This window comes from Oryctolagus cuniculus, chromosome 5 (genome assembly GCF_964237555.1).
Source record: "Oryctolagus cuniculus chromosome 5, mOryCun1.1, whole genome shotgun sequence".
Taxonomy (NCBI): domain Eukaryota; kingdom Metazoa; phylum Chordata; class Mammalia; order Lagomorpha; family Leporidae; genus Oryctolagus; species Oryctolagus cuniculus.
Genome location: NC_091436.1, coordinates 21,561,647 through 21,578,574, shown reverse-complemented (window position 1 = coordinate 21,578,574; position 16,928 = coordinate 21,561,647). Strand labels below are relative to the sequence as shown.

At 37.9% G+C, this 16,928-nt stretch overlaps 1 protein-coding gene across 4 annotated transcripts in view; it reads left to right on the top strand.

Annotated features, from left to right (window-relative positions):
- Positions 1 to 16,928, top strand: part of ADGB (androglobin) — a 215,760-nt gene that overhangs the window by 70,792 nt on the left and 128,040 nt on the right. For all 4 annotated transcript variants that reach the window (XM_051855270.2, XM_051855271.2, XM_008263621.4 and 1 more), the window contains exons 11-12: positions 14,065 to 14,239; positions 16,034 to 16,124. In XM_051855270.2, the coding sequence (XP_051711230.2) occupies positions 14,065 to 14,239; positions 16,034 to 16,124 (266 nt within the window). The remainder of the gene's footprint in view (positions 1 to 14,064; positions 14,240 to 16,033; positions 16,125 to 16,928) is intronic.

The window sequence follows — 16,928 nt, the reverse complement described above, 5'->3', positions numbered from 1 at the left end:
CTTTCACATTTATACATAAAAGTATTTTTTCCTCTTTTCTTATAGTAGTCTAGGGGTGTGTAACGTTTGATCTGTGGGCCATAAAAGGCCCCTAGAATCATTTGGTTTGGTCCTGCTAAACTCCTGCAGGCAGGAATTAAAATTCACTAAATTGATAGCAGGCTAATGTTTAAGTTGATAATTTTGTATGATCCATGAATTATAAGTTTCCAAATGGCTCTTGGCAACAACAAAAACAGTCATCACCACTGATAATCCATCAGGTTAGTATTCATTCTATTTAGACAAACATCCTGTGGCATTTGGGGCACATTGGATTATAATCATATTGGGACTTGAACCGCTTGCACTTTATGCTGGAATTCTGCGTGTTCTAAAGTCATTACATTAAAGAACAAGACTAGATAGTGCTATGATATAATAATGCATAACTGTTCCTTTTGGTTAGCTAAAAGAACTAAAATTTGAAACTTGAATAGAAATAAACTTGAAGAGTAATTTTTTCAGTTGAAGGATGATTAAACTTTACTACATGCGTTCCATTTGTCTTTAACTTACACTTGGGAGTCATAATGTTATCATTTGTCCCTTTTCCTTCTTCTCTAATTTCTCCTTTTTCCTTCTCTTTCCTAAATTGAAACCATCCCTTCCTACAAAAATCTGATCTATAATTGTGGTAGCATTGTAAAGGTAATAGGACTTAATGTGACATCATGAATGTAGGGACAGTGGCACTTTCTCTGTTTTTAATCCAGAGTTAGAGATCCTTGTTTAAATTGTAGCAATTAGCCATTAAGTTGGCCCTTCAAATGAGTGGCATGCAAAACACAAAGTGTACTTTCAAGGATTCTCTCATGCCAAGCTTCTGGTCAAGACTAGAGCTGGCCATGTGACACCTGACTTGTGTTTATCCTCTTTAGAAGCCATTGGTTTAAGTTCTCTTTCAGATATGTTAGAGAATAAAAGCTCTCACCTCTTAGATTATTAAAACACTCTAGTCTTGCTTTGTGGAGTGCCGTGGCCTCATGTCTGAGTAATACCTCATGTTTGAGAAATACTCAAACTCCTTTTGAAGCTGCAAATTGTACACATAATATGAAAAGATTCGTAAAAAACAGCAGTTCTTGAAATTTTTCTGTTGCTGCTAAGAAATTAAGACTTAAAAACAAAATTAGTTTGAATTCAAAAAAGCAAAAAAAAATACAGACTGAAAGTTTGTATTTGTTTATTTGTTAATTCAACATATATTTATTAAATATATATTACATGCTAAACAATATGCTATGATTTGAGGAAACAATAATAAGCATGATAGTAAGTTCTTTCCTCTCAAAGCTTAGCATCTGATGAGGAAAACTGACAATTATGTCAACAATAACACAATTAGGAAATTGTTATAATGGAAGGCGTACAAGGTGTCTGTCATGTAGTAGGTACTTAACATAACAGCTGGAGGAATGACCAAATGGGCCTAGGAATGAATGTGTGAAAACACGGAATCACATCATCTTTTCTAATGAGTGGCTGGGGAAGTCTTTGCAAAGAAGAACTATTTAAGCAGAGACCTTAAAAAGTTCTGTGAGTAAATAGAAAAAAAAATTGGTCAAAACTTAGGGAATGTCATGTTGAAAAGTCTGGAAGTAAGCAAGATCCCACCGGCTTTAGTGACATACCAGATATTGAACAGATTGTAATAGGAAAATCTGCTAGAGGTGTGGGTAAAATCATAATAATAAGATCATCACCCTAAGTTCTCCCTTTGGAGGTTAACAATGATGTGCATTGCCCTGAGATTCTCGAGTTATCCCAGTCTGTGACAGTAATTAAGTGAAGTTCAAGGCTGTATCAACTGAAGTGTCATGGTGCCCTTATCTTGCTTTCTGATTTTTCTAGGTTAGCTGGCTAGGAGAGTCATCTGGTTTCCCTAGTAGCTATCAGAATACAGTAGAGATACAACATTTTTGACAAAATTCCTCTAGGAAGCAATGATTGGCCGTAATGAAATTTTGTGAAATAGAGCACACTGCTAAAAGTTATAGCCCCAGAGACAATGAGATCAACATGTAAAATGAAATCAATAACTTAAAGTTATTTAAGGAAATAGAAATACAACTGAAGCAAGAATAAAGCTCGGGAAGTAGCAAGATGACATGAATTGCCTGGCGCCCCTCTCTTGGGAATTCTAAATGGCTTTAGTTTTATTTAGATGGATGATTTGGGCATTTTAGAAAAGATACTCTGCTGGGCAAACCCCTACCCCTGGTTCTTATGAGTGAATCTTAAGAAAGAAATTTTTTTTTTTTTTTTTGGCAAGGCAGAGTTAGTGAGAGAGAGAAACAGAGAGAGAGAGTTATAGACAGTGAGAGAAAGAGAGAAAGGTCTTCCTTCCGTTGGTTCACTCCCCTAATGGCTGCTATGGCCAGCGCTGCGCCGATCAGAAGCCAGAAGCCGGATGCTTCCTCCCAGTCTCCCATGTGGGTGCATGGACCCAAGCACTTAGGCCATCTTCTGCCGCCCTCCCAGGCTACAGCAGAGAGCTGGACTGGAAGAGGAACAACCAGGACAGAATCCGGCGCCCCCACTGGGACTAGAACCTGGGGTGCCAGCGCCACAGGCGGAGGATTAGCCAAGTGAGCCACGACGCCAGCCGAGAAAGAAAATTTCTAATTTGAGTTTTATTCAGGAATTACTCAACATATATAAACTGAGTGCCTACTCAGTGTCTAAATCACTATGCTAAATCCCTCTCTGCCTCTAATTGTAACCTAAAGGACTCTGAGTTTCTTTAAGAAAATTTCTTAATATCAAACTAGAATTATTATTACCAGCACTACTTTATCTGACTCAGAAGTGCTGTGTAGTATGATCAAGCTAAATGAACTGGCAGTAGTCATTGTGATACAGCTTGTTAAGCCTCCACTTAGGTCATCCATGTCCCATATTGGAGTGCTCAGTCAAGTCTCAACTACCCTCTTTCCAATCCAGTTTCCTGCTAATGCACCTTGGGAGGCAGTAAGTGGTGTCTCAAGTGTTTGGGCCCCCGATACCCTCATGGGAAACTCAAAAGAAGTTTCTGGCTCCAAGCTTCCCCCTGACCCAGCTCTGAATATGATGGGCAACTGAAGAGTAACCCAGCAAATGGAAGACATTCTCACTCTCTCTCTCTCCTCACCTTCAAGTAGATGAAATAAACAAAAAAACAACACATTTTTAAAAAATTGTAAAATCTGATATAAGAGATCATAAACCTTTCTTGCTTACATCAAGTTAGTACTTAGGCAGACTATTCAAAGTATAAATAATGGTAAAATAATGGTAATATCACACTTTGCTTTTAGTCCTATACTTTACATTTTTCAGAATAATTTAAATCATTTTATTTTCTAATATTTTACAGGTAAATAAGAAAACCTTTTTATTCTAAAACGTTGCTTACAATCACAAAGACTAAGTAATACATTTAGGCCAAAAATAATGACAAGGAAAATGTCTGTTTTATTCAACTTATAATTACTACTTTAAATATGACTTTTTTATTTTATTTATTTATTTATTTATTTTACAGGCAGAGTGGACAGTGAGAGAGAGAAAGAGAGACAGAGAGAAAGGTCTTCCTTTGCCATTGGTTCACCCTCCAATGGCCGCGTGGCTAGCGCGCTGCGGCCAGCGCACTGCGCTGATCCAAAGGCAGGAGCCAGGTGCTTATCCTGGTCTCCCATGGGCTGCAGGGCCCAAGCACTTGGGCCATCCTCCACTGCACTCCCTGGCCACAGCAGAGAGCTGGCCTGGAAGAGGGGCAACCGGGAAAGAATCCAGCGGCCCGACCGGGACTAGAACCCGGTGTGCCGGCACCACAAGGCGGAGGATTAGCCTATTGAGCCATGGCGCCGGCCTAAATATGACTTCTATTTTGTATATTATTTCAATTCAAACTTTTACTTTTATTTCTTTTCTAATTTTTATTATTTCTTTACTCCAACTAATATGGGTTTTGTTTGTTCTTTTTCTCTGGCTTTGAAATATACTGTTAGATCATTGACTTGATATCCTTCAAAAATAGGCACTTACAGTTGTAAACTTTCTTCTTAATTATGCTTTTCTGTATTCTATAAGTATTGATATGTTGTAATGTAATTTTCACTAATTTCAAGGAAATTTTGTATCTCCCTTTTGATTTCTTGTATGACCCCCTGTTCATTGAGGAACATGTTATTCAGTCACTATGTGTTGTAGAAGGATGAGGATGAGTGTAATCTCTGTTCAACTCCAGGACAGATTAGAGTCCTTGGGATACTGGAGCATGGGTACTGCCTCCAGGCTATGCCCAGTCTCAGTAGTGCTTTTCCCTACAGGAAGTGCACTTCCCAGCCCAAAACCCTTCCAGGCTGTCAAACTCTGGTTTTCAGCCAAGAGACTTTAAGGAACCATTGGGTATAGCACTAGCCAGGACTTGTCTCAAGGCCTTCTCCCAGTCCCTTACAAAGGGCCAATCCACACAAGAGAGCAGGATTATTTTTGGAAAAAAAAAATTGATAAGCCACTAGCCTGAGTAACCAAAGAAAATGAATAATACACAAATTAATAAAATCAGTGATGAAAAAGGAGATGTTACATCTGATACCACAGAAATTAAAAGAATAATTAGGAATTATTACAAACAGCTATGTCTAACAAATAGGAAAATCTGGAAGAAATGGACAGATTTTTGGAAACATATAACTTACCAAACTTGAAGCACGAAGACATGGAAAACATGAAATACCAGTAACCAAGACTGAAACTGAATCAGTAATATAGAGCCTCCAACAAAGGAAACCCCAGGCCCCAATGGACTTACTGTTGAATTCTACCAACCTCTTAAGAAAAAACTAATCCTGTTTCTTCTTAAACTATTTTTTTAACTTTTATTTAATGAATATAAATTTCCAAAGTACAGAATATGGATTACAATGGCTTCCCCCCCATAACGTCCCTCCAACCCGCAACCCTCCCCGTATCCATTCCCTCTCCCCTTCCATTCACATCAAGATTCATTTTCTATTTTCTTTATATACAGAAGATCAGTTTAGCATACATTAAGTAAAGATTTCAACAGTTTGCTCCCACACAGAAACATAAAGTGAAAAATACTGTTTGAGTACTAGTTAGAGCATTAAATCTCAATGTACAGCACACTAAGGACAAAGATCCTACATGAGGAGTAAGTGCACAGTGACTCCTGTTGTTGACTTAACAAATTGACACTCTTGTTTATGGCCTCAGTAATCACCCTAGGCTCTTGTCATGAGCTGCCGAGGCTATGGAAGCCCCCTGAGTTCACTGACTCTGATCATATTTAGACAAGGCCATGGTCAAAGTGGAAGTTCTCTCCTCCCTTCAGAGAAAGGTACCTCCTTCTTTGATGACCCATTCTTTCCACTGGGATCTCACTCGCAGAGATCTTCTATTTAGGTTTTTTTTTTTTTTTTCCCCAGGGTGTCTTGGCTTTCCATGCCTGAAATACTCTCATGGGCATTTCAGCCGGATCCGCATGCCTTAAGGGCTGATTATGAGGCCAGAGTGCTGTTTAGGACATTTACCATTCTATGGGTCTGCTGTGTATCTCACTTCCCATGTTGGATCGTTCTCTCCCTTTTTTATTCTATCAGCTAGTATTTGCAGGCACTATTCTTGTTTATGGGATCCCTTTGGTTCTTAGTCCTATCATTACGATCAATTGTGAACAGAAATTGATCACTGGGACTAGTGAGATGGCATTGGTACATGCCACCTCGATGAGATTGAATTCAAATCCCCTGGTATGTTTCTAACTCCACCGTTTGAGGCAAGTCAGCTTGAGCATGTCCCGAATTGCACATCTCCTCCCTCTCTTATTCCCAGTCTTATATTTAACAGCGATCACTTTTCAGTTAAGTTTCAGCACTTAAGAAGAATTGTGTATTGATTACAGTATTCAACCAAAAGTATTAAGTAGAACTAACAAAAAAAATACTAAGATGGATAACATATTAAGCTGCTCATCAACAGTCAGGGTGAGGGCTGATCAAGTCACCGTTTCTCCTAGTGTTCATTTCACTTTAACAGGTTTCCATTTTGGTGCTCAGTTAGTTGTCACCTATCAAGGAGAACAAGTGGTATTTGTACTTTTGGGATTGGCTTATTTCACTCAACATAATGTTTTCCAAATTCCTAACAGGGATCACTTTTCAGTTAAAATTTAAACACCTAAGAACAATTGTGTGTTAATTACAGAGTTCAACCAATGGTACTAGAAAAAAAATACTAAAATGGATAAAGTATTACATTGTACATCAACCGTCAGGACAAGAGCTGATCAAGTCACTGTTTCTCATAGTGTCCATTTCATTTCAACAGTGTCCATTTCATGTCAACAAGTTTCCCCTTTGGTGCTCAGTTAGTTGTCGCCAATCAGGGAGAACATATGATATTTGTCCCTTTGGGACTGGCTTAATTCACTCAGCATGATGTTTTCCACATTCCTCCATCTTGTTGCAAATGACCGGGTTTCATTGTTTTTGACTGCTGTGTAGTATTCTATAGAGTACATGTCCCATAATTTCTTTATCCGGTCTACTGTTGATGGACATTTGGGTTGGTTCCAGGTCTTAGCTATTGTGAATAGAGCTGCAATAAACATTAATGTGCAGACAGCTTGTTTGTTTTCCAATTTCATTTCCTTTGGGTAAATTCCAAGGAGTGGGATGGCTGGGTAGAATGGTAGGGTTATATTCAGGATTCTGAGCAATCTCCAGACTGACTTCCATAATGGCTTAACCAATTTGCATTCCCACCAACAGTGGGTTAGTGTCCCTTTTTCCCCACATCCTTTCCAGCATCTGTTGTTGGTAGATTTCTGAATGTGAGCCATTATTCTAACTGGGGTGAGGTGGAATCTCATTGTGGTTTTGATTTGCATTTCCCTGATTGCTAGTGATCTTGAACATTTTTTCATGTGCCTGTTGGCCATTTGGATTTCCTCTTTTGAAAAATGTCTATTGAGGTCCTTGGCCCATCTCTTAAGTGGGTTGTTGGTTTTGTTTTTGTGGAGTTTCTTGATCTCTTTGTAGATTCTGGTTATCAACCCTTTATCAGTTGCATAGTTTGCAAATATATTTTCCCATTCTGTCGGTTGTCTCTTCACTCTCCTGACTGTTTCTTTTGCAGTACAGAAACTTCTCAATTTGATGCAATCCCAAATGTTAATTTTGCCTTTGACTGCCTGTGCTTCCGGGATCTCTTCCAAGAAGTCTTTGCCAGTACCTATATCTTGCAGGGTTTCTCCAATGTTCTCTAATAATTTGATGGTGTCAGGTCATAGATTTAAGTCTTTAATCCATGTTGAGTGAATTTTTGTGTAAGGTGAAAGGTAGGGGTCTTGCTTCATGGTTCTGCACGTGGAAATCCAATTTTCCCAGCACCATTTATTGAATAGACTGTCCTTACTCCAGGGATTGGTTTTGGATCCTTGATCAAATATGAGTTGGTTGTAGATGTTTGGATTGATTTCTGGTGTTTCAATTCTTTTCCATTGTTCTATCCATCTGTTTCTGTACCAGTACCATGCTTTTTTGATTACAACTGCCCTGTAGTATGTCCTGAAATCTGGTATTGTGATCCCTCCAGCTTTGTTTTTGTTGTACAAGATTGCTTTAGCTATTTGAAGTCTCCTGTGTCTCCATATGAATTTCAGCATCATTTTTTCCAGATCTGAGAAGAAGGTCTTCGGTATCTTGATTGGTATTGCATTTAATCTATAAATTGCTTTCGGGAGAATGGACATTTTGATGATATTGATTCTTCCAATCCATGAGCATGGAAGGTTTTTCCATTTTTTGGTATCCTCTTCTATTTCTTTCTTTAAGGTTTTGTAATTTTTATCATAGAGATCTTTAACGTCCTTGGTTAAGTTTATTCCAAGGTATTTGATTGTTTTTGTAGCTATTGTGAATGGGATTGATCTTAGAAGTTCTTCCTCAGCCATGGCATTGCCTGTGTATACAAAGGCTGTTGAATTTTGTGCATTGATTTTATACCCTGCTACTTTTCCAAACTCTTCTATGAGTTCCAATAGTTTCTTAGTATAGTTCTTTGGGTCCCCTAAATAAAGAATCATATCATCTGCAAAGAGGGATAGTTTGAGTTCTTCCTTCCCAATTTGTATCCCTTTAATTTCTTTTTCTTGCCTTATAGCTCTGGCTAGAATTTCCAGAACTATATTGAATAGCAGTGGTGAGAGTGGGCATCCCTGTCTGGTACCAGATCTCAGTGGAAATGCTTCCAACTTTTCCCCATTCAATAGGATGTTGGCTGTGGGTTTTTCATAGATTGCTTTGATTGTATTGAGGAATGTTCCTTCCATACCCAGTTTGCTTAGAGTTTTCATCATGAAAGGGTGTTGTATTTTATCAAATGCTTTCTCTGCATCTATTGAGATAATCATATGGTTTTTCTTCTGCAGTCTGTTAATGTGGTGTATCACATTGATTGTCTTGCGCACATTAAACCATCCCTGCATACCAGGGATAAATCCCACTTGGTCTGGGTGGATGATCTTTCTGATGTGTTGTTGCATTCTATTGGCGAGAATTTTATTGAGGATTTTTGCATCTATGTTCATCAGGGATATTGGTCTGTAATTTTCTTTCAGTGCTGCATCTTTCTCTGGCTTAGGGATTAAGGTGATGCTGGCTTCATAGAAAGAATTTGGGAGGATTCCCTCTTTTTCGATTGTTCTGAATAATTTGAGAAGAATTCGAGTTAGTTCTTCTTTAAATGTCTGGTAGAATTCAGCAATGAATCCGTGTGGTCCTGGGCTTTTCTTTGTTGGGAGGGCCTTTATTACTGTTTCAATTTCTGTCTCAGTTATGGGTCTGTTTAGGTTTTCGATGTCTTCCTGGTTCAATTTAGGTAGGTTGCATGTGTCCAGGAATCTATCCATTTCTGATAGGTTTCCCTGTTTGCTGGCATACAAGTCCTTGTAGTAATTTCTGATGATTCTTTTTATTACTGTGGTGTCTGTTATTATGTTTCCTTTTTCATCTCTGATTTTATTGATTTGGGTCTTTTCTCTTCTTTTTTTAGTTAATTGGGCCAATGGGGAGTCAATTTTGTTTATTTTTTCAAAAAACCAGCTCCTCGTTTGGCTGATTTTTTGTAATTTTTTTTTGATTCAATCCCGTTGATTTCTTCTCTCATTTTAATGATTTCTCTTCTCCTACTAGATTTGGGTCTGGTTTGCTGTAGGTTTTCTAGATCCTTGAGATGAATTGAAAGCTCATCTATTTGGTGCCTTTCCAATTTCTTGATGTAGGCACCTATTGATATAAACTTTCCTCTTAACACTGCTTTTGCTGCGTCCCATAAGTTTTTGTATATTGTGCTGTTATCATTTACTTCCAGAAAATTTTTGATTTCTCGTTTAATTTCTTCTATGACCCATTGTTCATTCAGGAGCATGTTGTTCAATCTCCATGTGTTTGCATATGCTCTAGGGATTCCTGAGTTGCTAATTTCCAACTTCATTCCTTTATGGTCTGAGAAGCTGCATGGTATGATTCTAATTCTTTTGAATTTGCTGAGACTTGCTTTATGGCCTAGTATGTGGTCAATCCTAGAGAAGGTTCCATGTCCTGCTGAGAAGAATGTAAAATCTTTAGCTGTAAGATTGAAAGTTCTGTATATATCTGTTAGATACATTTGGGCTATAGTGTCGTTTAAATCTACTGTCTCCTTGTTGATCTTCTGTCCTGTTGATCTGTCTATTTCTGAGAGTGGAGTATTGAAGTCCCCCAGTACTATTGTATTGGGGTCTAAGTCTCCCTTTAAGTCCCTTAACAAATCTTTTAGATAAACCAGTGCCCTGTAATTAGGTGCATATACATTGATAATTGTTATATCTTCTTGTTGAATGATCCCTTAATCATTATATAGTGTCCTTCTTTGTCACTCTTAACAGTTTTTGTGGTAAAGTTTATGTTGTCCAATATTAAGATGGCTACGCCTGCTCTTTTTTCATTTCTGTTGGCATGGTATATCTTTTTCCAGCCTTTCACTTTTAGTCTGAATGCATCTTTGTTGGAAAGATGTGTTTCTTGTAAGCAGCAAATAGATGGGTTTTGTTCCTTAACCCAATCAGCCAATCGGTGTCTTTTAACTGGACAGTTCAGGCCATTAATGTTCAATGTGATAATGATAAGTGGTAACTTTGTCCTGCCATTTGCCAGTGATAAGTTCTAATATACACTTTGAATTCCCTGTGATCTTTTGTGAGGTTTCCTTCCTTTACCTTCTTTCATATTGATGACCTTGTTTCTGTGTTTCTGTGAGTACACATCTTTAAGCATCTTTTGCAGGGCTGGACGAGTGGCGACAAATTCTTTCAATTTCTGTTTGCTATGGAAAGTCTTTATTTCACGTTCATTCACAAATGATAGCTTTGCAGGATATAATATTCTGGGCTGGCAGTTTTTCTCTCTTAGTACCTGGGCTATGTCTCGCCATTCCCTCCTAGCTTGTAGGGTTTCTGATGAGAAGTCAGCTGTGAGTCTGATTGGAGATCCTCTGAGAGTAATCTGACATTTCTCTCTTGCACATTTTAGGATCTTTTCTTTATGTTTCACTGTGGAGAGTTTAATTACAACGTGTCGTGGTGAGGATCTCTTTTGGTCGTGTTTATTAGGGGTTCTATAAGCTTCCTGTACTAGGATTTCTCTGTCCTTCTGCAAACCTGGGAAATTTTCTGCTAATATCTCACTAAAAAGGCATTCTTATCCTTTCTCCCTCTCCATGCCTTCAGGAACTCCTAGAACCTGAATGTCGGGTTTTTTCATAGTATCCTGAAGATTCCTGACAATATGTTTTAGATTTCTAATTTCCTCTTCTTTTCTTTGGTCTGACTGTATCCTTTCCTGTTCTCTGTCTTCTAAGTCCGATATTCTCTCTTCTGCTTCACCCATTGTGTTTGTAAGGCTCTCTAATGTGTTTTTCATTTGATCTATTGAATTCTTCACTTCATTATGATTTCTCGTCACTATCACAGTTTCATGTTCTACTAGTTGTTTCATTTCATTTTGATTCTTCCTTAATATTTCGTTTTCACGAGAGAGATTTTCTGTCTTGTCCATTAATGATTTCTGTAGTTCAAGAATTTGTTTTTGAGAACTTCTTAATGTTCTTATCAATTTTTTGAGATCTGCTTCTTGCATTTCTTCTATCTCATCATCTTCATAATCTTGAATTGGGGTGTCTTTTTCATTTGGGGGCATCATAGTGGCTTCCTTGTTTTTATTACCTCGGTTTTTGCATTTGTTATTTGGCATATTGGAGATATTTGGTTTCTTCACTGTGGTGCTTTTTCTTGTTATACTATGACTCTAGATTAAGTGGACTGTCTGTTTTTGATGGAGCCTTAGAGGCTTGAGATGGGTGTGGCCTGAAAGCTCTGTTTGGTGTGCCAAGGTGACTCTCCCAGGTTAGGCGTGGTAGATCTCTCTCTCTCTCTCTCTCTCTCTCTTTTTTTTTTGATTCAAAAGGGAAGTAATTCTGCACAGCTGAACGACGTTGGAGGTAGTTAGCAGGTAAATGATATACCCACAGGAGCCAGAGATCGGAAGCTCTTTCCCAAGGACCACACAGGGAATCTGTTTGGCCCTCAGAGTGGGCTCAAATTCTCCTTCAGTCTCCCACTGGGTTGCCAAAGTTACGGAATTGTAGTGTCTCTGGAGAGTACTCACGTGAATTCCGTGAGTTCTCTCCCCTACCGTCTCTTTTTTCACAGTCTCAGTTCAGTAGCACCACAAATTCACTAGGTCCTAATCTCCTGTTAATTCACCCCGCCCAGAGTCAGGTTTTTCTGCTAGGCTCTGGGCCGGTGCAGACCTGAGGTCGCCTGGCTTATGATGTATGTCCAAGATGGCGCCTGCTGTTTGTCTTGCTTGCCTTTGAGAGGTGAGCGGAGAGAGAGAAACCCATGTCCGTATCAGTCACTTTTTTTTTCTCTCTCTCTTCTAGTTAGCCTGGTGAACTTTTCCCCCCGGGGTCATTCCCTCTAGTCTCCTCTTTCCACTTGCCTGCCGGTGTCTCGGGCTTTTGAGGTTCGGCTCACCTCGCGTTCCAGCGCTGGTGTGTTGAGTCTGCCGCTGGTGTCCCGAATTGTGGGCTCCCACGCTCTCCACGCAGGTCCACTGTGAATCACTCGTTCCGGAAGAGTTTCTCCTGCTGTTTCTTCCCCTACTCTTCCTTGGAGTATTAGCCATAAAAAGAGTGAAATCCTGACATTTTCAACAAAATGGATGGAATTGGAAATCATCATGCTCAGTGATATAAACTAGACCCAAAAAGACAAATAGCATCTGTTTTCTGCTATAAAAATTTTGTGGATGCCATATCATTTGGTATATAGTTATAATGCCACACTGAATCATACCATGTAATTTATAATATATTCTTATTTCACATTAAAAAAAGACACAGAGGGAAAAAATAGTTAGGACTCTTGGATTAGTAGTGCTTTGTTTCTAACTTCAGTGTTGGTTTTGAGTTTGATACAATCACCCACAAGAAAAACCAACATTCATCTGTATATTTATGTGCATTTCTTTGTATGTACACTGTATTTCAATAAAATCTTTAATTTTTTTCTTTTATAGTAATGTGCATTTTCTCAGTAACATACTGAGGCACCGTCTTCTTGAATGACATCTTCCATCATTTCCCTTTATAATGATTATTTTCAAATGACTTTACTCATGGAAACTTTTCAAACTTCACTGGGTTAAGGTTTTAGGGAAAAGGTTTAAGCTTTGGATAATCTATACGAAGTTTTGAAAATCCACTGTAAGTATAATATCAGAGGTGTCTGGATGCTTTCCAGTAAATTGCTAAAATCTGTAAAAGGGGTAACAAGATAATGAGTTTCCTCTACTTCTTAATTAGGACACTATTTAAAACTGTTGAATCCTGCTCCTCTCATTTTGAATATAACACATTTAAATGGCTCTCCTGGACTTATCAAACACTAACTCAGTTACAATTATTTTGCTTATACCTAGAAGAACTGACATGCCTCACAGATATTCCCACCTATTTTGTGCCTCAGGGGGGTACAAAACAAACTACTTAGAAGCAAAGTCCTAACAGCAAGGCAAGTTCTAGCTAACACAGTAATTTGGAATAGACTAATAAGTAGGTGGATTTCATTCCTAATTTAAACATCTTACAGATTTACAGTAGTAATTGTTGATATTGTATAGAGATGAAAGTTGAAAAATCATTAAGAAGAAAAAGTTATTGGTAAAATTCAGTTTAATATAGTTAATATTTTATTTTACTTTTAATGTTAAAATAAGCTGTGAATGTCACAGTACCTTTCACATATTATATATTTTATGTGCTATTTCAGCCAGCAATCAGTAACCAAAGTTCTGTTTAAATATTATTCTGAATTATTCCAAAGAAGATTGTCTGTGGGAGTTCTGAATATTCAAATGTTGGCAACTTGACTTTACAGGAGTAGGCAGCCTCTGTCCCCAGCAATTCTATGAATATCTCCATTGTCTTGAGTAATGATGGGGATTTCCTATGAAGGAACTCCCTGTAGGATGGTAAGGGCGTGAACTGTAGATAAAGTAACCTTTTACCATGTCGAAGAGTGAATGTTTTTGAACACCAAGTAGCAATTGACAGTGATTAAAAAGAAAAACTTTGCATGTTAACCAGTGGTGGTAAAGCTTTAACCTATAAAAATAATGACATTACTTTTGAACCAAAACTGGTAGGCTAAGATTTTCACCATCTCATAGTAATCTAAGCTGCTTTTTGTAATATCTCATTTTGTGAGTAAGGAAACAAGGCCTCAGAACAAGTAAAAGTTGGAAAGAAAAAAAATGGTGATAGTGCTTATTAAAAATAAGGAAGGTGGAAATATGGGTGGTTTTTTTTATTACCATGATATCACTATAAAGTAGTATTTTTTAAAGGACAAAAGTATTTTAAACATTGGAGACAATTGTAAGAATCTTTTTGGATCTACTTTCTATCCTTTAGGCAGATTCTGCTGAGAAACTTAGAGAATATGGACTGTCTCATATCTATAGCCATCCCGTTTTGGTAACAAGAAGTAGGTCTTGTCCTCTCATTCCACCACCAAAAGCACCTCCCATCTCTCCCTGGAAGCTTATTCGTCAGAAAAAGGAAGCTGTCATAACAGATGAAGCTCGAGGTTTGTATTACGATGTCTTAAAATAATTCTAATTAATATTTCCTAATGCAAAGACCTAACAGTTGTGTGATGAAAGATACGTAACAGTAAATCAACCAACATTGCATCTAAAATCTACATTGAATTTTATACCCAAATCTTAAGTCTTTTAAGGATTAATTATCTCCATCCCAATAGTCAAGAAGTTTGGTTCATGTCTAAAGTGATCAGATAGTCCAAAGTCATTATTTGAATAATGCAACATTAATTTGTAGTACATATTAGAGAAATTTAAATCATGTATACTTAGTCACTGGAGTGTATTACTAAGGTCAAAATCACTGTAGGGCATCCAGTAGAACATAATCTGTGAATTATGAATTTATATTTAGAAACTGATAGTAATTGAACTGCCCTGAATTAGAAGTATGTGCTGCATTCACAGGTCTGTCACATGGATTAAAGTATAAAGCCACAATGAACACACTCAGTGCCGTTTACTGAAGGAATCATTACTAAGATTATTCATAGATTTCTTAAGTCATTGGTCCTATGAAACCTGAACAGTGGTTTGCACTCCTAGTGGTAGGAATGATTTTGAACTACTATGACTCTTGTTACCACTTCAAATGTTGCCAACTCTTCATTGCAAGTAACAAAGAGAACCATATCCCATTAACAGGGCAAAACATAAGTCGCAGTGGTACTCAGCATCCTAAAACTACAAAGCCACACAGATCATAATATTTACCTGTTTCTCGCCTGTTATTTCCTACCATGATTCATACATCTTTAAAATATAAATAACAACTGTTAAACATCTAATTTTCTTTACATTTGCTTTCTGCCTACATCGGGACAGCCAGTACAGCTGATAGCAAAAATTTCTCTAGCCTAATGTACATTATCTTGCCAAAAAAGCACAAAGATTAAAGAAATAGCAGGTTTGTATGGAGATGAGAAATGGTCACTTCATTTCAACTCTCTCCCTCCTACTTAAATATTTTGGTCATTTATGTATATTCCTTGAGTTTCTAAAATGGGCTGCTGGTCCAATCAAATGCATCTGCTGCTTTGGGTAACAAGAACTTCCTAGTTTGTCTTCCTTCCTTCACTCCATCCTTCCTTTCTTCGTTGCTTTCTTTCCCTTGCTCCCTTCCTTCTTTTCTTTATCATCTTTGCTGAACCAAAATTAGCATGCACATGACACTTGAATCAGCTTTTACCTTTATATGCTGTGTTTCATTTAAGTTCATTGAGACACTTGAAACAGTTATTCATCCAGAGCATTAAGTCACACCTGAGTGATAAGAACAATAGTGAACAAGTATCTTCTGACTTACCTACCAACTGTTGTGTCATTTTGTGTCAATAAGCACATTTTTTCTACCCTGAAGATGGAAATCTCATGATTGGTGAGATTCCACCATGACTGAGAGGGTCTCACGTCAAGGCTCCTCCCAATGAAGAGTGTTGCATGGCTTCTAGGATCCCATTTGAGATGTCCATGTCCCATTTCAGGGTGTCTGGGTTTGGGGACCAACTCTGTTTCTGAGTTCTGAGTCAAACTTCTTGCAAGTATGTACCCTGGGTGGCGCCAGGTGATGACTCAGCTATTTGGGTCCCTGCCTCTGTGTGGGAGACTCAAGCTCTGTGTATTCTTTCAATAAAACCATGTTGCTTTGAACATTCCTTTCAAATTTATTGAAATTTGCTGGGTGAATAGCCTAACCATTACTTCATTAAATGTTAAATTGTGCATGCCATTCTGAAGAATTTTAAAATGTACATCACAGTACACTTGTTACATTTCAGATATTGTAATAAAAAAGCCTGACCAGTTTCTTGAGATTTCAAGTCCATTTTTGAATTACAGAATGACTCCAATTACCATTCCAACAGAAACGTAAGTATATAACATTCCTTCTCACAAATGCACCTTGTTGATAAAGTATTTTGTGATGTGTGTGGTTAAAAATAAGAAAAAATAAGAGAATTTGAAGCATATTAATTTAGGAAAATTCAAAATGCATAAAGATGTATTAGAGGATATTTCCTTGATGTTTTACAGCATATAATGACATGTTTTTTTTTTTTAATTAACAAACATTTTCCTTCTCTTATATGTGTGAGTGTTATGGACTGCCTGTGCTCCACTAAAATTAATACAATGAAACCCTTTATGTGGCTGTATTTAGAGATGAATCCTTAGGAGGTAATTGAGCTTAAATGATGTCATATGGGTAGGACCTTGACCCAACGGGATTAATGTCCTTATGAGGAGAGACCTCAGGGAGCTTGTACTCATGCTCTCTTTCCCTTTCCATCTTCTTGTCCCCTCCACTTTCCCCCTTAAGAAAGGCCATGGAAGCACACAGAAAACAGGTAGATATCTGAGAGCAAGGAAGAGAGGTCTTGCAAGATGACATCCGCCTTAACCTTAGACTTCCAGTGAGAATACATGTTTCTCTTATGTATGCCACCCAACCTTTGGTATTTTGTCATAGCAGCCTGAGAAGTGGGGCGCTGCTATAACAACTATCCAAAAATATGGAATTGGGTTTAGAACTGGGTAAGGGGTAGAGGTTGGAATAATTTTGAAGTATGTGCAAGGAAAAGCCTCCATTGCTGTTAAGAGACTATTGTTAGGTGATTCTGGTGATGGCTTAGGAAGAGAGAGAGCTGCAAAGAAAGGCTTCATCTTCTTAGA